General features: G+C 44.2%; 1 protein-coding gene and 1 non-coding gene across 5 annotated transcripts in view; both read left to right on the forward strand.

The window, feature by feature from the left end:
- LOC139330901 (mitogen-activated protein kinase kinase kinase kinase 4) overlaps positions 1–22,645 on the forward strand; it is a 69,722-nt gene extending 47,077 nt beyond the window's left edge. For all 4 annotated transcript variants that reach the window (XM_070962116.1, XM_070962118.1, XM_070962117.1 and 1 more), the window contains 10 exons: positions 4,510–4,677; positions 5,474–5,582; positions 5,874–6,029; positions 6,245–6,388; positions 6,685–6,819; positions 6,971–7,071; positions 8,105–8,254; positions 15,306–15,465; positions 16,129–16,268; positions 17,140–22,645. In XM_070962116.1, the coding sequence (XP_070818217.1) occupies positions 4,510–4,677; positions 5,474–5,582; positions 5,874–6,029; positions 6,245–6,388; positions 6,685–6,819; positions 6,971–7,071; positions 8,105–8,254; positions 15,306–15,465; positions 16,129–16,268; positions 17,140–17,223 (1,347 nt within the window). In that variant the 3' untranslated portion in view covers positions 17,224–22,645. The remainder of the gene's footprint in view (positions 1–4,509; positions 4,678–5,473; positions 5,583–5,873; positions 6,030–6,244; positions 6,389–6,684; positions 6,820–6,970; positions 7,072–8,104; positions 8,255–15,305; positions 15,466–16,128; positions 16,269–17,139) is intronic.
- trnal-cag (transfer RNA leucine (anticodon CAG)) lies at positions 4,797–4,879 on the forward strand. The gene has a single exon. It is a non-coding gene; the product is annotated as a tRNA-Leu (tRNA).
- Positions 22,646–22,891: the final 246 nt, after the last annotated feature.

A 22,891-nucleotide genomic window follows, 5' to 3' on the forward strand; every position in this document is an offset into this window, starting at 1 on the left:
TCCTTTCTATTTTCCGTGAAGTTTGCTTTAATTTGCGGGTTTGAGGAGTATACCATGGAGCTAACCTCCTATGTTTAATTTTCTTCTTTTTTAGGGGAGCAACAGAGTCAAGTGTCATACGCAACGATCCTGTAGCACTATCAACCAGGAAGTCAATCTGGGAGGGACTAACGTTAGCATAAGACTCCTCTGTTGTATTGAGACATGGCATTGAATTAAATACTGATGGGATCATATCCTTAAATTTAGCTACAGCACTATCAGACAGGAGTCTGGTATAAGAATTTTTGCCTACTGGCTGGTAGTCTGGTAATATGAATTCGAAAGTTATTAAATGATGGTCTGATAAAAGAGGATTCTGTGAGGAGACTATTAAGTCTTCGATTTCAATGCCATATGTCAGAACAAGGTCGAGGGCGTGGTTAAAACAGTGAGTCGGTTCATGTACATTCTGGCGGAAGCCAACTGAGTCTAATACTGAGATAAACGCAGTGCTAAGGCTGTCATTATCAACGTCGACATGTACATTAAAGTCACCTACAATAATTACTTTATCTGCTTCAAGAACTAAGCTTGATAGAAACTCCGAGAACTCAGCTATAAATTCGGAGTGAGGACCAGGAGAGCGGTATACTACAACAAATAAAAGTGGCTGCACTGTTTTCCATTTCTCATGAGAAAGAGTGAGAACAAGGCTTTCAAATGAGTTATAGTCGAGTTTAGGTTTAGGGTTGATCAAAAGGCTTGAGTCAAAAATGGCTGCAACTCCACCTCCTCTGCCGCTGCCTCGAGGAATGTGGGTATTAATATGGCTCGGAGGAGTAGCTTCATTTAGGCTCACATACTCTTCAGGACACAGCCAGGTTTCAGTCAGACAAAATAAATCAACATTATGGTCTGATATTAACTCATTTACTAGAACAGCTTTAGAGGACAAAGATCTGATGTTAAGGAGTCCACATTTAATTCTCCTATCTTGTTGTACTATTGCAGAGGTTGTTCTAATTTTAATTAGATTCTTATGTTTAACTCCTCTTCTCTGTACTTTTGGTTTACTTAGTTTACGTGGTCGGGGGGCAGACACAGTCTCTATGGAGTGTTGGGTGGGTAACTGCTCTAATGGAGGCGCAGAGAAGCGTGTAGGACTGCAGCTCTGCCTCCTGGTCTCAACTCTGAGTTGTCAGGGGTGAGGTTCATAAATAAAATCGGTCAGATTTCTAGAGATGAGAGCTGCTCCCTCCAAAGTGGGATGGATGCCATCTCTCCTAATCAGACCAGGTCTTCCCCAGAAAGTCTGCCAATTATCAATGAAGCCCACACCGTTTGCTGGACACCACCTCGACAGCCAGCGATTGAACGATGACATGCGGCTAAACATATCATCACTGGTCAGATTTGGCAGGGGTCCAGAGAAAACTACGGAGTCCGACATCGTTTTAGCATATGTACACACCGATTCCACATTAATTTTAGTGACCTCCGATTGGCGTAACCGGGTGTCATTACCGCCGACATGAATAACAATCTTACGGTATTTACGCTTATCCTTAGCCAGCAGTTTCAAATTTGATTCGACGTCGCCCGCTCTGGCCCCCGGCAGGCATTTGACTATGGTCGCTGGTGTCGCTAACTTCACATTTCTCAAAATGGAGCTGCCAATAATCAGAGTTGGTTTCTCAGCGGGTGTGTCGCCGAGTGGGGAGAACCTGTTAGAAACATGAAGCGGTTGGTAGTGACCCGTGGGCTTCAGCTTGGGACTATGCTTCCTTCGAATAGTCACCCAGCCTCCCTGGTTTCCCGGCTGCTCGGGAGCTGTCGAGGGACGGCTAGCCAGAGCTGCACTTGGTCGGTCCGCACCGACTACGGGGGCCTGGCTAACTATAGCTAATGGTTTTGTTTCCATGGTGCGGAGCCGAGCTTCCAATTCACTAAGCCTCGCCTCCAACTCACCAAATAAACTACATTTATTACACGTACCAGTATCACTAAAGGAGGCAGAGGAGTAGCTAAACATGTGACACACCAAGCAGGAGAGAGCTGGAGAGGGACAGAGAGAAGCCATCGCTAGCTGCTAGGCTAAGTTGGTATAGCTAGCAGAGCAGACAAGCGCGTAGACAAATAAAATTGACGGTCGCTAAATAAACAGACTTATGGGTGCTTGAGCAGAACTAATGTTACTCTAGAGTGCGGATAAAAGGCCGCTGTAACAAAACACAGAGCAAATTACACTCAGAGGAACAAGAGCGACAAACGCACACTACTCGTAAGGCAGCAACCAGAAACAGGAAGTGAGACGATACGCTTACCTCAGCACGTCAGCACGTCAGCCATTCAAAGCTACACACATGTCTCAAAGGGTACTGTGATGAAGTGATGACATTTTATATCCAGAAGGTCAAAGGTCAACTTCACTGTACAGATTTTCTATGCTGCTGGGTTGAAGATGTGTGTGTGAAGCATCCACGTACACTTACAAGTTTTAGCTTCTTAGCAGCATCATCCATATTTGTAGTCACCGCAGGCTCATTGGTTCTGCTATTGAGCTTCAGGTGATTGTTGTTGCTCCATGTGATGAAGCTCTCTGTCAGTCCTCTGTCCTCCTCTGTAAAGACAGTCTGTAAGTGAAGACAGCGTGTTTCTCATTGGACATTGTTCACTGGAGTCACACATGTCAATAAAGTGAGAACTTCCATTTCACCATTAAAAGGACAGTTAATACCTTTTTTATTCAGTCCCTTCAAAGTCTTCACTACATATTATATCGTCGCTGTCCGATAAAAAGCACGTATCTCCAAAACTCGTTTTTTTCAGGAGCATGAAAAAAGTGTTTTACTCGTCAATTAACTTACAAATTAAACCCAAAACACAGTAATTAGACACACTTAGGACTCGAAATGAAAACCTATAGTTGCACGGTGATTAGCAACCCGTTTAGTATTTTAATTGGATTTACGTGCGTTGTGAGTGACATTGGACATACGTGTTTTTTAAATAATGCGTTCCAATGATGTCCGGTCATTTACGAGCCTCGAGTCTCCCGTTCATGTCCCACTAAATCCGTAAACTATTGATAGCAGGCTATCCTACATTTCCACATAGCACATTACCCTAATCTAAGATTTTTTTGGTATTTTGTGTTGAAATCAGATTAGTCCATATAGGCGAAGAGTCATCTAATACTGTATTAACGCACATGCATCAGTCTGACTCGGTTCAAGGAATTCACAGAGTTTATCATCTATCCCTTGCTTAAAACCTAACGTTATTTACCCAAAGATATCATCTAAACCCCTGTCATAATTTCTCCGTTCCTGCGTAACACTGCAGCACACAAATTACTGCAGAAACTTACCTTTCGGCCTACGTGTATCGGTGGGCTATTAAGATGCTTTGTTACAAGAAACGGTGCAGTGTTTCCTCCTGAACAGATACATTTGGCATCGCTCGATGCAAGGACAACATTAGCCTAGCGTTAGATGCTATAATAAGTCTGCCAAGTACTGACGGTATACAGTCTGTGTTTACGGACATGACAAATCATCTGATATACAGGCTAAGGTTAGCTAGTGGTTAGCCCTCAGGATTGAGTTGTACAGAACAAAAATATGTGAAATACTACGTGCAAATGACAATCGTGAATGTCTGTTAACTACTCGAAAACTTGAACACAGTTGTCATACAATAGATTGACATACGCGCATACGGGAGATACGCGCATTGATGGACACTTCTGACACCCAATGGAGATACGTGTTAAATATATGATGTAATAAAACGTCTTTCCATTGGTCACTTGTATCCCCAATGCTACCTGTTGCTGGGGGAGAATGTGAATATTCCTTAGCCAATGGAAAGTCAAAATCGTTAAAAGTGGAGATACGTGTTTTTTATCGGACAGCGACGATATATGAGTCTGTACAGACATGGACGTAAATGAAACTGGACTGGTTGGTGGAGGCGCACAACCACGAGACTTTAACTCTAGTCATGTTAATCAGCTAGACTGTGCAACATCTGTACTTTTAGAGGGAGGTGACTGATACTGATAATGTGGAGGATGGGATCATAAAGTCCACATTATTCTCTGGCTTCCAGTGCTTAAGAAAATAATATAATTGAGATAAACCGATTATTGTGCAGCATGCCATTTCTCAATGATCCTCTGGTTTTTGTCTTGTGTCACAAATCCAGCGCACCTCTTTCCTTTACAGTGGCACACCTCTCTAAAGGCCCAAACTCATTCCCAGCCAGGCTGAGGCATGTTTAGTTTAGCTTAAGCCAAATGACAGAAAGAGAACCTTTGGTTAAAAAGAAAGGTTAAACCAATTTGTTTGTTTGACAGGAAGATATCACATGCCTTGTAGGTGTGCACAGCAAGTGCATGTACACACACACACACACACACACACACACACACACACACACACACACACACACACACACACACACACACAGTGAGTAAGTGCAGCCTGCCTGACTTGGTCCTTTGTCTCTTTGTATGATCTGCAGATTTCTCGGATAGGTTCAGATGATACCTACCTGCTACCAGACCTCTTGCAGAAAACCTCCTCCTCCAGTCCCACCCACAATGCACTGAGCCAGCAGCAGCGGACATGTGAACTCAACTTCTCACAGTCACCCACATCCCCTCGATCCCCCACACAGCAGGAACTACATGTAAGTTTATTTGGAGGAATGTGCAGTCAGAGAGACACACGTACACACATGTTAGTTTACATCCACATCATACAGGAGTTTTATTCAGCAATAATGTATTTGATGACAGCACATTAACAGTCAGGATGGCCGAGCGGTCTAAGGCGCTGCGTTCAGGTCGCAGTCTCCCCTGGAGGCGTGGGTTCGAATCCCACTTCTGACAACCTTTGCCAAATTCTGGGGGATCCCTTTGGGGGATTATTAAAGTGCTGTCTTATTTGAAAAACCCATGGTAGGGTATCATGCCGTCTTGCAGTAACTAATGTCGAAATAGTAGAATGAAATATACCAGTGGAGTAAAAATGAAATTGTTTGGAACTAACTGACTTTTGAAAATTAACTGTATTTTGACTTATGATTTCCATAATAGCAAGCAGACTAAACTAAGTAGATTGGGGAAATGTTGTCAGAATTATTTATGAGCATTTGAACGCATTGTTCATATCCAATTGTTTTTCTAGTTGCATTACTGACATATGTCCACCAGAGGGAGGTGGTTGCTCAGGTGTCAGTGGTGATGTGATCTGTCTAAATTGTCATGTACTTACCTCGATGTGTTTCATATGTCCTCATTCATATTTAGAACCGAGAATGCATTTGTAGTAATAAAGCTTAGAGAGTGAAGTAAAATAGGTTTGAAAGAGATATGAAATGGTTTTGTGATATTGTGTATGCGGCCAAAACCCACAAGAACCGAAAACCATCCAATTAAAAAAGGTGTTGAATAACTGTTTTTCTTGTTGTTATTCATCATCAGGCTGTCAGCAGTCCTACTGGTAAAAACACCTCCTCATCTTCCTCTTCCTCCTTCCTGTCCTTCATTGATCCAAGATTGATCCCCATATCATCACCACCACAGAGCCCAAGTGAGTACATTTACACACACGCAGTCATGGATTCACACATACAATACACAATTACACAGTACTCAATGCATACTTGCTTATTCATATGTAAGTGACTTTTCATTTCTATAATTAAAGGTTAGACACTCAATGATTACATTTGTTTTATTTTATTCTAATATATAGAATATTTTGTCCATGTTTTTTCTATAAAGAAAGAGAAAGACGTAGAGTGTACAGTTTTACTGTGAGACACTGTAGACATTTAACAACAGCACGTATTGTTCTCATTGTTTTTTCCTCCTGGTGTAGCGGGCAGCAAGGGTGAGCAAATCAAGAGAGAGAACCACAGGAAGGGCTCTGTGGTGAATGTCAATCCAACTAACATTCGACCACAAAGTGACACTCCGGAGATCCGCAAGTACAAGAAGAAATTCAACACCGAGGTTCTCTGTGCTGGACTGTGGGGTTTGTAGTTTTATGTTGCTTGTTTTTTACTTTAAAGTGTGCAACTGGGTCAGTGTTTCATTGTGCCCTGTGTGATGAGATAAGACAAATATGAATAAATAAATACAGTGTCTTTGTCTTATAATATACAGATTCACTGATGCCTTACAGGCAGGTGAGCATGGCACAGCGTGTAGGTGGTGAGGTGTAAGGTTTGCGTCTGTTTCGTTCTGCAGGTGTGAACCTGTTGGTGGGGACAGAGAATGGCCTGTGGCTGCTGGATCGAAGTGGTCAGGGGAAGGTCTACTCCCTCATCAGCAGGCGGAGGTTTCAGCAGATGGATGTGCTGGAGGGGCTCAATGTCCTGATCACCATATCAGGTACATTCACTGTGGCTTCAAGTACACTAAACACACTGACACAGATTAAGTAGAATGTAGCTCTAGAAACACCAAGACTCTCATTTGGCTGCATTCACACAGTTACTATATTTATATTGCCTCACACACTGAAGCGGACAGAAGCAGACCAAACAGAGTGTAGTTTGGCCACCGTCCTCGCTCACTGCTCACAAGATCCAACAATAATATGAGCATAACGTGTGCAACGTATTTCAACATTCCAGACACTCAGGGGTATTAAACAGCTGTAAGTGACTGATGAACTGTGTCTGTAGGTAAAAAGAACAAGCTCCGTCTGTACTACCTGTCCTGGTTAAGGAATAAAATCCTACACAACGATCCAGAGGTGGAGAAGCGACAGGGCTGGACCTCAGTAGGCGACCTGGAGGGCTGTGTACACTATAAAGTTGGTAAGCACACACTGTGAAGGGCCCATTGAACAGTGCATTTTTACAAATGAGAAAAAATGTGACCCTCAAGTGTTGTTTTATTCTTTGAGAACAACATGTACAGTCGGTTAATCGGTCTCTTAAGGTCTCTTTGTCCATCTTGTTTCCTCAGTGCGTTACGAGAAGATAAAGTTCTTAGTGATTGCTTTGAAGAATGCTGTGGAGGTGTACGCGTGGGCCCCAAAACCATACCACAAGTTCATGGCCTTCAAGGTTGGTATCATTTAAATCAAATCTAAAATACATCTTCTGTCTTGTCATAGTGAAATAATAGAGTTGGGAGCTCTTTAGACCAACTGTAAAGATAATATACTGTCAGTATATACTGTGCTACATATACTCTGTTTTGTTTCTTTTTTTTTTTTTTAATGTTTTACGCAGTGTCCCAGCTTCTTCAGAATCATGGTTAAGTTGTATGATGATGCTGTACATGAGCTCCAGGGCTCTTGGGATATCAATGTCATGGACTTGTTGGTGTGTCCTTCCAACACTTCCCCAGTCACTAGTGAAACATCTGAAATACTAGATTGCTGTGATTTGGAGCACTGTGGTTAACTCCCAGCTTTTTGCCACCAGCAGGCCAAACTGGCCACTTTTCCAACACTTAACATATATGAGCTGGTAACTGTAGTCATGTTAGCTGACATGGTCACAGGTAACAGCCAACTTAGAGCCAATGAAAGCTGAGCTAAGTCAAACAAAGCAGAGTAAAACCAAACAAAGAGTCTGAGATGTCTGAAGTCGTCACCATACAGAGGATGAAACTGAATCTCAGTGCAGTTCTGTGCATATATCAACCTGCTCGTCTAGTATCCTAACTCCTTCAGTTTCATCCTTGATTGGGTTCTCTGAAGTACTTAAACCTCCACCAACAGGTCGTCAGGTCATCAGTACTCTCCTCCATTGTCTTTCCTGTTCTTACCACATATTTGTATATCTAGGACAACGCATCGATAGACATGGAAAAAAAAAAAAAAAAAATCTTAATAGGGTCACGTTCATCGCCAGACGTATAATGACACATCCAGGCTATGAGAGCCAAACACACAGACTCTCAGCAGGGCTGTGTCCCATTTCTGTGCATCCTTTGTGGCCTGAGCTACTTTTTCTTCCATGTAATGTAGTTTAACCCTCTCTCCTCAGAAAGGGCCAAAAATACATTACCTCATGGACGTAACAGCAGGACCATCTTGTCATTAAAGGTAATGACTGACATGTGCACGTGTTTGTCTGTGTGTCCACCCAGTCATTCAGGTCTCTGCCTCAAAAGCCGCTCTCTGTTGACCTGACAGTGGAGGAAGGTCAGAGGTTAAAGGTCATCTACGGCTCCTTGTCTGGGTTCCACGCCATTGACGTCGACTCTGGAACACCTTATGATCTCTACCTGCCGACACATGTAAGGCTCTACCTCATGTTCTTCATGCATTTGCTTGTTTCTCTGCTTGTTGAAAATATCTTGAAAAGTAGGTTTCTGGGTTATTTTTAAAAACATCTACCTCAGGAACCAAGTCTCAGAATTTCATGCTTCACCTTTATGGGGGTAAAGGCAACACTAATAATATCTTGAGGAAACTTCACCAATAAGACCAGCCTGGTAAAAGAGTCTCTCTCAGGCTTTGTTAAATGGCGTATCTCTGAGGTTGTACATGATCTAGGTATTATTCCACTGTAGCTGAAGCTCTCTGTTATCCCTGACTTTTACTTACTGTCTTTTGATCTGTCAGCTGTGGTCTCTCTACTCAACCATATCACCTCAGTCCGCTCAATCTCTCAGGATGCTCTTCTCCTCCTCCTCCTCTTCCCACTCACAGTCTGCAGATGTCAGTCATTGCTCTCCCTTATTTCTTCTGTTTTTCCTCTTTCCACCTCCCTCCACTCTCCTCCCACTCAGTGCATTTACCAAACTCTCAGTGCTCTCTCTCTCTCTCTCTCTCTCTCTCTCTGTGGGCAGGTAAAGCTGACAGCAGAATGTTGTGACTCATGTTCACATTCGTATTCAGACGTCTTGATTTTTTTTGTTGTTGTTGTTGTTGTTGTTTTTCTTTGCCATGCATGACGTTTGAACTTTGTGTTAAATTTGTAGAAACTGGTCAAGTGAAGCCTGGGTCATAAGATGCTTTTGTGTGCATTCCAACTTTCAGTCGGTGTTGGTGATGGTCTTGATTTTGGATTGTACTTGTCCAACGAAACACATGTCCTTCTTCCTTGTGGATTTCCATAGACAACCACAGAAAATTTGGCCTTTCGGCTCAGCTCCTTCTTTACCACGACAGACCGATACAGCGACCGCATTACTACAGCCGCTGCACCGATCCGCCTGTCAATCTCACGTTCCATCCTTCCCTCACTCGAGAACAGGATCCCAAGATACTTAAACTTGAGGCAGGAACTCTCCCCCAACCTGAAGGGAGCAAGCCACCTTTTTCCGGTCGAGAACCATGGCCTCGGACTTGGAGGTGCTGACTCTCATCCCAGCTGCTTCACACTCGGCTGCGAACCGCCCCAGCGCATGCTGAAGGTCCTGGCTCGAGGTAGCCAACAAGACAACATCATCCGCGAAAAGCAGAGACGAAATCTGCCGGCCCCCGAACCGAACCCCCTCCGGCCCCTGGCTGCGCCTAGAAATCCTGTCCATAAAAATGATGAACTGAACCGGTGACAAAGGGCAGCCCTGCTGGAGTCCAACATGCACCGGGAACAGGTCCGACTTACTGCCGGCAATGCGGACCAAGCTCCTGCTCCGGTTGTACAGGGACTGTACAGCCCTCAACAGAGGGCCTCCAACCCCATACTCCTGGAGCACCTCCCACAGAATGACGCGAGGGACACGGTCGAATGCCTTCTCCAAGTCCATGAAGCACATGTGGACTGGTTGGGCAAACTCCCATGAACCCTCAAGCACCCTGTGGAGGGTATAGAGCTGGTCCAGTGTTCCACGGCCAGGACGAAAACCGCATTGTTCCTCTTGAATCCGGGGTTCGACTATCGGCCGGATTCTCCTCTCCAGTACCCTGGAATAGACTTTACCAGGGAGGCTGAGGAGTGTGATCCCCCGATAGTTGGAACACACCCTCAGGTCCCCCTTTTTAAAAAGAGGGACCACCACCCCAGTCTGCCAGTCCAGAGGCACTGTCCCCGTCTGCCACGCGATGCTGCAGAGGCGTGTCAACCAAGACAGTCCTACAACATCCAGAGACTTGAGGTACTCAGGGCGGATCTCATCCACCCCCGGCGCTCTGCCACCGAGGAGCTTGCGAACTGCCTCAGTGACTTCAGCCCCGGTGATGAATGAATCGACCTCCAAGTCCCCAGTCTCTGCTTCCTCTACGGAAGACATGACAGTGGGATTGAGGAGATCCTCGAAGTATTCCTTCCACCGCCCGACAATATCCCCAGTCGAGGTCAACAGCTCCCCACCTCCACTGTAAACAGTGTTGACAGAAAGCTGCTTCCCCCTCCTGAGGCGCCGAACGGTTTGCCAGAATTTCCTCGAGGCCGACCGGTAATCCTCCTCCATGGCCTCCCCGAACTCCTCCCAGACCCGAGTTTTTGCTTCTACAACCGCCCGAGCTGCCGCACGCTTGGCCTGACGGTACCCATCAGCTGCCTCAGGAGTCCTATGAGCCAACCAGGCCTGATAGGACTCCCTCTTCAGCTTGACGGCATCCCTTACTTCTGGTGTCCACCACCGGGTTCGGGGGTTGCCGCCACGACAGGCGCCTCCGACTTTACGGCCACAGCTACGGACGGCTGCATCAACAATGGAAGTGGAGAACATGGTCCATTCGGACTCAATGTCTCCAACCTCCCTCGGGATCTGGTTGAAGCTCTCCCGGAGGTGGGAGTTGAAAACTTCCCTGACAGCGGGTTCCGCCAGACGTTCCCAACAGACCCTCACGGTACGTTTGGGTCTGCCAAGTCTGTCCTGCTTCTTCCCCTGCCAGCGAATCCAACTCGCCACCAGGTGGTGATCAGTTGACAGCTCAGCCCCTCTCTTTACCCGAGTGTCCAAGACATACCGGCGAAGGTCAGATGATACGACTACAAAGTCGATCATTGACCTCCGGCCTAGGGTGTCCTGGTGCCACGTGCACTGATGGACACCCTTATGCTTGAACATGGTGTTCGTTATGGACAAACTGTGACTAGCACAGAAATCCAATAACAGAACACCACTCGGGTTCAGATCGGGGAGGCCGTTTCTCCCAATCACACCCCTCCAGGTGTCACTGTCGCTGCCCGCGTGAGCATTGAAGTCTCCCAGCAGAACAATGGAGTCCCCGGTTGGAGCACTTTCCAGTACCCCTCCCAGGGACTCCAAGAAGGCTGGGTACTCTACACTACTGTTCGGCCCGTAGGCCGAAACAATAGTGAGAGACCTATCCCCAACCCGAAGGCGCAGGGAAGCGACCCTCTCGCTCAGCGGGGAGAACTCCAACACATGGCGGCTGAGCTGGGGGGCTATAAGCAAGCCCACACCAGCTCGCCGCCTCTCACCGCGGGCAACTCCAGAGTAGAAGAGAGTCCAGCCTCTCTCAAGGAGTTGGGTTCCAGAGCCCAGACTGTGCGTGGAGGTGAGCCCGACTATCTCTAGCCGGTACCACTCAACCTCCCGCACTAGCTCAGGCTCTTTCCCCCACAGTGAGGTGACATTCCATGTCCCCATAGCCAGAGTCGTTGTCCAGGGTTTGGGTCGTCGGGGCCCCCGCCCACGACTGCTACCCATTCCACATAGCACCGGCCCCTTCTGATCCTTCCTGCGGGTGGTGGGCCTACGGGAAGGCGGGCCCACGTCGCTCCTTCGGGCTGTGCCCGGCCGGGTCCCGTGGGCAAAGACCCGGCCACCAGGCGCTCGCCTGCGAGCCCCAACCCCAGGCCTGGCTCCAGGGCGGGGCCCCGGTGACGCCAATCCAGGCGACATACGCTTCCTTGATTTGATGTCTTTCATAGGGGCTTTTTGAACTGCTCTTAGTCTGACCCGTCACCTAGAACCTGTTTGCCTTGGGAGACCCTACCAGGGGCATTAAGCCCCGGACAACATAGCCTCTAGGATCATTCGGGTACTCAAACTCCTCCACCACGATAAGGTGGCAGTTCAAGGAGGAGTAAAATAATTCAGACAATGTTTTAATGTGTTGTTAAGAGACTTATATATGTCAAGCCAAAATTTGCTCAATAAAAAGTACTTTTCCTCTTCCCTAAAATGCTCTTGCACTGATGGATGCCATTTTCCTTAATGAGAAAGCGAAATGTACCAAAGCCCCACCCCTTCACATTTGGTATCATTGAAAAGCTCTAAATGTCCTCTGTAGATAGCAAAAGGAGTTAATTCAGTCGTATGCAGTGGGTGGGAGATATTCAGGTTTACAGATGTCCTCCACAGAGGACAAATTTGAACTACTGGTACTACCCCTAACCCTAACCCTGGTCCTGAGTACCTGCAAAATGAAGGACAATCCCATCAGCCTCAGTTGTGCTTTGTGTTTAGTCGTAACTAGCAAATGTTTGCATTGAGTGTGAGTATGTTACTATGCTAAAGTTAGCATGCTACCACCTGAATGCTAACAGTCCTTTTTGCCCAAGTCTTGCGCATTTTCATGCTCTAAGGTACTAATATTTCTAAATCAGTTAGCATGGCAAAATGTTTCTGATCCATCACATAGCTTCAGTATCTACAGCAGAGACACAGTAATTATCAGACTTTACACCAGAGTATATAATTATAGTGTGATGTGCTGGTACTCATTTTGGTACATCTCCTCCATTGCTAGTTGAGTCTCAGAAGATGCAAACTCTGTTTACATATGATGGCTTCAGTCAAGCTGAAGCTTTTTCCATCTCCAAAAAGCTTTGTGCAGCTGAATTTGTGTGTTTGAATGTGGACAAATCGCCCACTGCTGGTGCAATTAGAGATAGAGCAGGTCATTTTTTTCCTTCTCCTCTGCTGCATGTGGGCATGTTAAACTCGCTGCAGCCTCCGGTGAGTCATATCCACTCAGATTCTGACACATCCCGTTAAATATGTCTTTAACAACAACTACAGAGGTTTGAGGCTCAGGATATGACAAACTCTTTAAACTTATGATTTGAAACATTGTGCTTTAGCCTATTTTCTTATCCAGCATAAAGTATTAACCAGCATTTTTGAAGGCGTTTGTTATTTGTTGGTTCACATGCTGTTTGTGGACGATACCAGATTCTTTCACATACTGAGCATATATATGGTGTTGAGTGGGCGGCTGGAGCAGGAAACAAGCTCCCTCTGGTTTCTGTGGTTTAATGGTTTAGATAACGAGTTTCCTCCTTTTTTATTCATTTTGGGATATTGTGGTGATGAAGCCATTTTGGATCTTTGCCACAGTTGGAGAAACAGAGGTCAACCTGAAGACTTTGTGACCAGATAGTTAGTTTTTTATTCCCTAACATTAACTTGGAGTTAGGAAAGTTCTTTCATGTTTCTTGAGTCTGAACAACAGTCCTGTCCAGAGTTTTATTGCCCTCGCTGTCTCTCACTCACTCACTCACTCACTCACTCACTCACTCACTCACTCACTCACTCACTCACTCACTCACTCACTCACTCACTCACTCACACACACACACACACACACACACACACACACACACACACACAACACACAGTGCCCCAGACACCCTGAATGTGTGCTACTTTCTATATGCATGGGGGAGCTGGAGCTGTAGAGGTGCAGAAAAGAGGAATAACATCTAAAAATACATTGTTCCTGTCCTCCTTCTCTGGCGATCATTAACTGTGTGTCCTGACCTGTTCTTGCTCCTGTTGAGAGTTGTTCTCTCTCTCTCTCTCTCTCTCTCTCTCTCTCTCTCTCTCTCTCTCTCTCTCTCTCTCTCTCTCTCTCTCTCTCTCCTCCTCTGGTATATTAACCGAGTATGCACACAGCTGCTGACTACACCGGTGCCTTATGCTGCTGCTGCGATGTCATTTCAGCTCTTCTTTCTCTCTTTTGCCTTTTCTCTCTTACACGTACAGTCAAGCTTTCCACACTCTGCCTTCCACACACACAGGGACAGAGCGCTTTTAAACCCACTCACTCACACTTAGACATCCTCGTAGTTCACTGTCTTTGAGTACTCTTGAGGATACTTCACTCTCCCGGGCTTTCTTCGCAGCTGTATACCCGTACACACACTCATTTAGACACCTTCTCTTCTTTTGTGCACACATTCTCTCTCTCTCTCTCACACACACACACACACACACACACACACACACAGACCCACCTGCATCAGCAGCAACCACTTTCACTCACAACACTTATTTCTGTTTCATCATCACTGTTAAAAGCAATTCACCTATTCACAAGCACAAGCCTAAGCCACACACTCTCACCCACTCACAGAAACACACACACACACACACACACACACACACACACACATACACACACACATACACGCAAGCTTCTTCCATTGTTGCCTGCAAACTATGTAACAATGCTGATTCCAAGGCAGAGGATTAAGATTGCGTTGCGTCTGTGGATGCCTGTTCTCATGCTCAGGATTGTGGTGGCTCAGCCTCTGGTAATGTATGAAACACTCGCACATAAACTACAATTACCTACTTTTTGTAAGATATCACAGCACACTGCCGAGCGTCTTTCTCTCTCTCTCTCTCTCTCTCTCTCTCTCTCTCTCTCTCTCTCTCTCGGAGGAGCTTTGTTGCTGAAGGGATTCCTTGTTTGCAAAGATGAGAGCTGTTGTTAGATAAATGTTTCTGATGTGGTGAGATGCATGTGTCTGATGTGGTTATGTAAATGTTTCTGAAAAGATCAGAGAAATGTTTCTGATGTGGTCAGACAAAGGTTTCTGGACTGGTTAGAAATTTTCTGAAATGTTTCGATAAATGTTTCCAAGCAGGAGAGATCGGTGCTGTATGAGAAATGTTTTTGAAAAGGTCATAACATCACAGATAGAGCTGGTTAGAAGTTTTTTTGCCTGGTCGGAGAAATGTCTTTGAAGTGGTCAGATGAATGTTTCTGGACGGGGTAGAGAAATGTCTCTAAACTGATTAGGGTCATGTTCACCTCAAATAGTGGCTGCTGGGTGAAATCTCTGTTAGATGAGTGTTGCCGATGTGCAGAAGACTTGTTGCTCAGGATCTGACTATGTGGGTTTTTCTGCACAGTGCCAATGAAGACCCGCATATCGCTTTTCCTTTGTCCTCCTCTGTCCCTCACTGAAGTGTTCTTGTGTTTTTCTTTTCCTTTTTTGAACGTTCTCTTGTACTTTTCCACTCTCTTGAGTTTGGTAGGTTGTATTGACCTAAAAACTGAACTAAACATTGACCAAAAGACATTGTGAGATGTCAGCTGTCACATGTGTCTGGATGCTGGTGCATCTCAGAGTTTTAACATGTACCTTTATGTTTTCTGTGTCCAAACAACATCTCGTTTGTCTTTGTCTCACAGATCCAGGGTTCCATTCATCCCCATGCCATCATCATTTTGCCAAACAGTGCTGGAACAGAGGTTCTGGTTTGCTATGAAGACGAGGGCGTCTACATTGACACCTATGGCCGCATCACCAAGGATACAGTGCTGCAGTGGGGGGAGATGCCTGCATCAGTTGGTAGGTTTCACTCATACACACACACACACACACACACACACACACACACACACACACACACAAGGGTCACGCATATAGAGGAATACACACGAAATGACAACACACACATGAGCGTGAATGGGTATTGTTCTGTATTACTACCAGATGCAGTGTGTGTGTGTGTGTGTGTGTGTGTGTGTGTGTGTGTGTGTGTGTGTGTGTGTGTGTGTGTGTGTGTGTGTGTGTGTGTGTGCGCGCACGCGCGCGTGTGCGTGCGTGCGTGCGTGTGTGTGACACATCAGTCATTTCAACAGGATCAGACTCTTAACTTACTGCTGAATGGCACCACAGTGGCATTCTGTCTGACTAACTGATTCTAGATCAGCAGCTGTCCTGAGCACTGAGAACTTACCCTGAACCAGATTCTATGAAGACAGATTTGGGACAGGGTGGGCTAAAAATAAGGTGGTGGTGATTCTGTCAGTGTTTGTGCATGTGTGTGCCTGCGTGCATCCAGTTATCATTATGCTAGTAAGAAATGTCTGTAGGGAAAATATTTACTCACACCATTCTCCCCTTTCCTCCAGTCTATAAGCATCTTTATTTTAAGTCTGTCTCCTCATATGCATGTCCCCTGCCTCTCTCTCTCTCTCTCTCTCTCTCTCTCTCTCTCTCCCTCTCCAGCCTACCTTCAGTCTAACCAGGTGATGGGTTGGGGAGAAAAGGCAATAGAGCTGAGGTCAGCCAACACAGGAAACCTGGAGGGAGTTTTCATGCACAAAAAGGCCCAGAAGCTCAAGTTCCTGTGTGAAAGGAACGACAAGGTGGGAGTTCAACTCTGTCTAGATTTACTTTGAAGCCCATCTTAAATCTGCAACACAAAGTGCAGTATTGTCACTCAAACACTTCTTGATCCATCATTTATCATCTAACTGCAATTCCTGAAACATTAAGTATAAAAAACACAAGTTGAGTAAATAAGGAAGACTTTTTAAAATTCTTAATAGTCACAGTTGTGAAGTCAAAATAAAGCAATTGGCTTATTTGGCTGTTTTGCCAGTGCATTTGGATCCATGCCACATTACTATCAGTGTTATTTGAAATGTGTGCATATTTTTTCACTGAATGCTTTAATAATGTGGATTAGGTATCATGGCCCTGAATATTTAATTTCCTGTCAGACTCTTTTAGTAAAGATTCATGGTTTGATAAACAATGTAATTAGATTCAGTAGTTGCTCAGCTGGTATTCAGTTTGGTTTAGCTCATTTTTCCAGCTTTGTTTCTTCTTTTAGTTTCTTTTAAGTTCGATCTCGATCTTGAAAAGAGCAGTCTGACAACTCAACTCAAGGACCACTTGCTAGGTCTCTTTCTTTAGTCGCATCTCATGGCCTTTCTCAGTAGATGGAGTTATTTTGTTATCATGTGACCAACGTTTCATGCTGATGACAGCTGAACCAGCTTAATGACCAAACTCCACCTGCTGAAGAAGGCTATGAGATGTGTCTGAAAGCTTCAGAGATCATCTAATAGCTGGACCTTGAATTAAGAAATTTTCCTCGCAGAATTCCCATCACCCTCAGTGCTCCTCTGTGTGGAACAGTCTGACTTCAAAGCCACAGAGCTGATATGTATTTATGATTTTTTTGTAAACTTCTGACATAATTCGTAAACCTGCGTGTCTCTCTTTTTGCAGGTCTTCTTTGCCTCAGTGCAGTCAGGAGGCAGCAGTCAGATTTACTTCATGACTCTCGGACAGAACTCGCTGTTCAGCTGGTAACAACTGCACCTGTTATTCTGGGCTCAGCTGGTGGGGTCTGCCTTCATCATTCTGGGTTCTTTGTTGTTTGTGCTGACTGGTGTTCATCTCCATGGATAGTGGACACCACACAAAAATCAACTAGTTATCCCTGGATCCATTGCTCCGTCTCATTTCAAGGCGCATGGATTCACAGTTGAGGTGATCATAACTCTGGCTGCAGCAAAGATGCTTGAATCCATCACTCCTTCCTTGAATCCTGAGGCCTGAATCATCCCTCCTGCAGCTGCAGCGACACACAAATCTGGACCTGAAATTCAGCGAAAAAAGCTTTAGTTGACTGCCACCCCACCCGTCCACGCAAGCGTGAAAAGGCACAACTAGCCGCGTCAGCATCTGTCCTGTGAACAGCACAGCGAGCGTTTCCTCATGTCTGCACTCCATAGTTACCTGGAGTCTTTCCCAGTAGGATTCAGCCTGAAAACCATCACTGCGCCAGTGTGGCAGAAAGCAAAGCTCTTTGTGTGTCCTGTTAAATCTATGTGGCAGCCAAACTGTTGTTGATTCAGGTGATTGTGTTGTCATTCCCACTGAACACCAGACCGTGGGTCAACATCTAGCCTCAGCATCTTGTTCCTCCTCTCATCTGTCAGCTCTGGAGACCACTGCAGTCCATCCACTTTGCTCATCCTTTCTTTTCTCTCTCTTAAGGACTCCGTTGTATCAGTTACTCAGTGAATCATGTGTATATCACTTAGTCACTCATATTTGCTTTGACAATGCCTAGCTGTGGTGTATTACCGGATCTACTGCTTCCTTCTCATCTGACAAAGTCAAGTCTTCATATGTGGATAATTATGTTCAGAATACAGTCTAGGGGAGCAGTGTTTCCCTCTCGTCCATCTGGTTTGTCTTCATGCAAGCAGAATCTGTGTTTAAGAAGGAAAGCTAGAGGAACTGAAGTCCTTCATCAAGCTTATGTGGTCCATGGACATCATCTGGGCATTTCTGAGACTGGTTTGGGGCCAAAATGTGGACTAAGTAGGACAACCACATTTTGTTGTGACTGTTTTCCATTTTTTCCTAATAAGTTTCTCTCATCACTTTCCAGATCCACAAACCATCTGTGCTGTCTCCAGTACCTCAGCAGTGTTATTTATGAACGCATTTCGTCCTGTTTAGTTTTCTTTGTCACTATTTGCAGATATCAAGGGGCCAAAACAAATTAGTCAGTTACTGTACTGAAACTTTAACTTTTTGTTCATATCCATATAGCATTATTAGACAGTATTAAATGTGGCACTATCAAGTGTTATATGACTGAGAGAAGAGTTTTATCATAATGTGACATAACTGATGCTTAACTTTATCCTTAGCTGTGAAATACACTGTCCATGCAAACCACACAAGGCCAAATGTCAGAATCCAATAACTGCCATGAAGACAGAGTTCAGTAACTGAAAACTATTCATGAAGTCATTCTGTCCCTACTTATGAGCTGGAAGTCAGCTTTGCTCTGTGCGTAGCCTGAAATCAGTGGGCAATTAGACAAAAATGATCTCTTGGGGTAGTTACCCACTTTGCATTAAAAAGAGTTGAGAAGGTGTGAGAACCCCACCAGTCCTCTGAGGTCCCAGTTTGAGCATTGACTCCACCACAGATCCAGACTATATATTTTAGTCTTCTTATTCCAAAATGAGGACCTTAAAGCCTTGTACTTTACCGGAGGAATTGCAGTTGTGATGTACAGTAAGGCTGGTGTGCACAAGTAGAGATGAGAACACCTCCACAGTGACAGGCTGAGAAGGATTCTCTGCTTCTGTTTTGTACAGCTTAGGATGTAAATAATGTTGTAAGATGCACTGTTTTCTAAGTATTTTATAATTGACAAGCCATCTTTATGTGTGTACAGAATGAAATGCTCATGAATGTGAAATTCCATCCCATAACAGACATATGATGTGATTTTCATGATCAGCTCCTGACAGTGAACTTGAAGGCTCCTGTCCAGGTTGATCTTTGGTCAAGATCAAAGAACGAATCATGTGGGCTCTGTTTTGTGGTGGACTTTCTGCCAACGTGTATGAGTCAGAGTCTTTGCACAATGGCCACCTTGTACATGTTCTCTGTAATATATCCTGCTTTGAAAAATTTAAAGCCATTCCATCGTCAGTATTGAAGATTTAACTGATAGCCTTCGGCTTTCGAGCAGTATTTCTTACACTACCCAACATGGGATGCACAGCTGTTTTTGATGGGTCACCTTGATAAAGGGTTTTTTCCTTGAGCCTGGATCTGACGAGATGCAATGAGCTGGGCTGAGAAAAGCAGAAATGCCCAGTTGTATAGTTTTTGTTCTGTTCTCCTTGATATTTTTCATTGTCATTTACACAATGAGCTTCAAAGCAAGAGACCAAAGATAAAGGCTTTGATATGTTGGCTTCTTTGAATCTGACTGTGTAAGATATTTCACACATAATGACTATTTCATTTGGAAAGATGGTTAAAAAAAAAAAAAAACTTTTAATGTATATTATTATATTCCATACAAAAGATGCCAACTAGACCAACACATCAGACACTCAGAGGCCTGAAAAGCTTCCAGGAACGATGTGTCTCGGTAAAGTGCAACAAAATATATGCAGTTTAACATTGCTAGTCTTCATATATTTAATAACTTACATGTATGCTTTAGACAGTACTAGGTTTGGTAGAAGTGAAGGAATAATTGTTTTTTTACCTTCAAATGTGAATTTGTAATTTCTGATCCATCTTAATTTTGACCAGTTGTCTTTTCCTTCGTTAGATTTTGCTCCAACTGCTAACATGGTTATGTTCTGTGTTACATTATACTCAATATTATATTTACTCTTGAATGTTCAGGCTATCAAAATTTGCACCAAATGTTTTATATTCAGTGATACATTGACTTTTAGTTTTTATAATGGATGTGATAGAAATAATGCAGCTGGTTCTGTGAGAATATTTTAAACTGGAAAATTAACTTCCTGATAATGACTCTCTTGTTGCTTGTTTGCCAAATGTTTGACAGTATTTGTCTCAGTGGGGTAAATGTTATTTGTCCCCGAAACACCGGACCAGATAGCTAGTTAACATGGCTGCAGTGCATGGAATACAGCACTGTCTACTAACAGGATAACAGACTTGTTTGCTAACATGGGCTAAAAATGTTCATTTTGTTAGCTAGCATATAGCAAAGCTAGCAGAGGTTTGGCTAGCAGCACCTGAATGTATCACTTTTGGTCTTTGTAGAATTTCCACATACTGTAAGATAAATTGACACAACTATGTTTTAAACACTGACAAACTGTATTTTAAGACATGAAATTGGCAAAAACATTTATGGACACTGGAAATACATTTATTCCTATGTGCAGCTGACAGCAACAGCGCTAAAGTTTGATCAAAATAGATATTTGAAATGTGTTTTGAGGGACAGTCACAGCATTTATGTTTTCAGATGTTGACATAAATGCATTCAGATGTTGTGTAGATGTGAATTTTTTTGTCTTGGTCATGCTTTGAATCGGGCTCAGTGCTAGCTTGCGGCCAGCTTTGGTCAGGTCTGGTCAGCTGTTAAATGGAGGCCGACGCAGCACCGGCAGGTTTGGCCAGGTTCCTGAGCAAGATCCTGGCCATCAGAGTCCAAATGGGACAGGAAACCAGATCAAAAGTGGTCCTGAGCTACCACAGCGGTTCTAGCATGGACAGTGTACAGTATGTACAGTGGCCAGCCTGTATTCGCTGCACTCCACTATCCAACACACTCTGTCATACATTTCTGGTTGTCAGCCGTACATGTACTGCTACTAAGCACAAGTTAACAAGTTAGTGCATTCATTAATCAGCCTTGGACTGGTCAGTTTGATTCATTTATTCTTTTTTTTATTTCTTCCATTACAAAACAAAGTCCAAAATTGTAAGAATGTTGTTCCAGTTTGATTTCGTGTCCCCACTTCTTAAAGCAATAATGTATTTAGTACCATTCATTTATCATTGTTATGCAATTACTGCGACAGATTCTAGCAGGTGACCTGTGATTTGGTAAATTTCTGAATTGAGCCTTGTTGTGAGTGATCCATGGATAGAGTATAGTATATCAACACTGAAAAACAGGTTGCCAACCTCATACTGTCAGGTTGTAGCTCAGTGCAAAGGTTATTAGAGGATATTTGAATCTTTCTTTCTCTGCATCGGCCCACTTACAAGCCATGACTCCAAATGTGGCAATTATCTGCATCATTCTTCACCCTGCTTTGGAAAACAACATATAAATCAGCTCTGCCTTTTTTTGGGAGTTGTGAGAAACAAACTTCTCTGTCTTTTCCTGCACTTTGTCTTTTTGGCGCTGAACATTTGACTGTAGCTGTTTCGCTAATGAGAGGGAGATCAGTGCACTTCCACCCACACCTTCCACTGGTTAAGAAGATGATAGATGCTGTTTCAGGCCCGCGGTGACTCACAACTCCAACTCCCACACCAACTCTTTTCCTCTCACTTTGTCAACACGTCTCTTCTTACCGCCGCCTTTCATTCCCTCTGCATCTTTAGCTCAACTCTCTCCTCTACTCATCTACATCTGTTGTGCTGCCGCTTACATCTTTTATCATCCTCTAGCTCTTTGTTCCAGTGTCTCGTTCTCTTGTGTCAGGTGTCTCTGTCCACCCCCAGTCCTGTTGAAGGACTCTCCAGCCAATTCAGGAAAACTTGTTTTTGACATGCTTCTGTCATATTTCTGAACTGCTGCTTATGTGATTCTTTCTTTTGACACAGAGCATAAACAGTCTATAGTGCATCAAATACTTCACATACTACGAAAGTATCAAGAGTCTTGGTCCAACACTGTTTTTTGTTGATTGGGGAAGTAGGATGAAGCATGATGCAGAGAAATGCTAATACAAAGCAGCTCTGTAGCCCATTAAAGAAAGAGTCAGTTATGGGTTAATGGTAGATGCTAAAACATGATGCGTAATGTGTTATTTCTTCTTTCAAAGGTGACATAGTTCTGCTTTAAGCTCTACAACCGTTATTTTCCAGCCTGCATGGATGAGCTTTGCAATCCAAAAAGAAAGTGTGTTTGTGTGGGAGGGTGTGATGGAGAATGGGAGCAGGTGTTGAATAGACAGGAATTGAGTCTGTAAGGGAAGGACGGACAGAGTTAGAGGACGTAGTTGGTGGCTTGAGTCAAGTGTCAGGTAATAGAAGGAATGTGGATGTTGCTTTAAACCCAAATGCAAAACTGCAAAAGAGTCAAGAGGCTCTGACTAAGCTGAATAATTCAAGAATCCCTGATATCAAAAGCTCAAAAACGGTGGAAAAAACCTGAGAGTAAAATGATCAAACATGCTAACAGAGTCATTAAGGGGGGCATGTTTTCAACAGGGGACGCCAAACTGCACATGTTGGATGTATACGTAATGATGGTTATGGTGAGGAGACGAAGGTGTAGGTTTAGGCATAGATTTCTAGCCCAGTTCTGTTACTCATCCATTGGCCAGATGAAATTCCTGATAGCACTGGCTGTGAAGCAATAATAGCCTGAGGTGATGCACGGTATGCTAAACTTCTATTGTCTGTTGATGAGTGACATTTCCCTGAAGTTTAGATTTAGCCAGACTTCCACAGTTACTGTCATTATGTTGTGGGCTGACTTGATGGAGTTACCCAA

The sequence above is a fragment of the Chaetodon trifascialis genome, chromosome 5 (assembly GCF_039877785.1).
Source record: "Chaetodon trifascialis isolate fChaTrf1 chromosome 5, fChaTrf1.hap1, whole genome shotgun sequence".
Lineage (NCBI taxonomy): Eukaryota > Metazoa > Chordata > Actinopteri > Chaetodontiformes > Chaetodontidae > Chaetodon > Chaetodon trifascialis.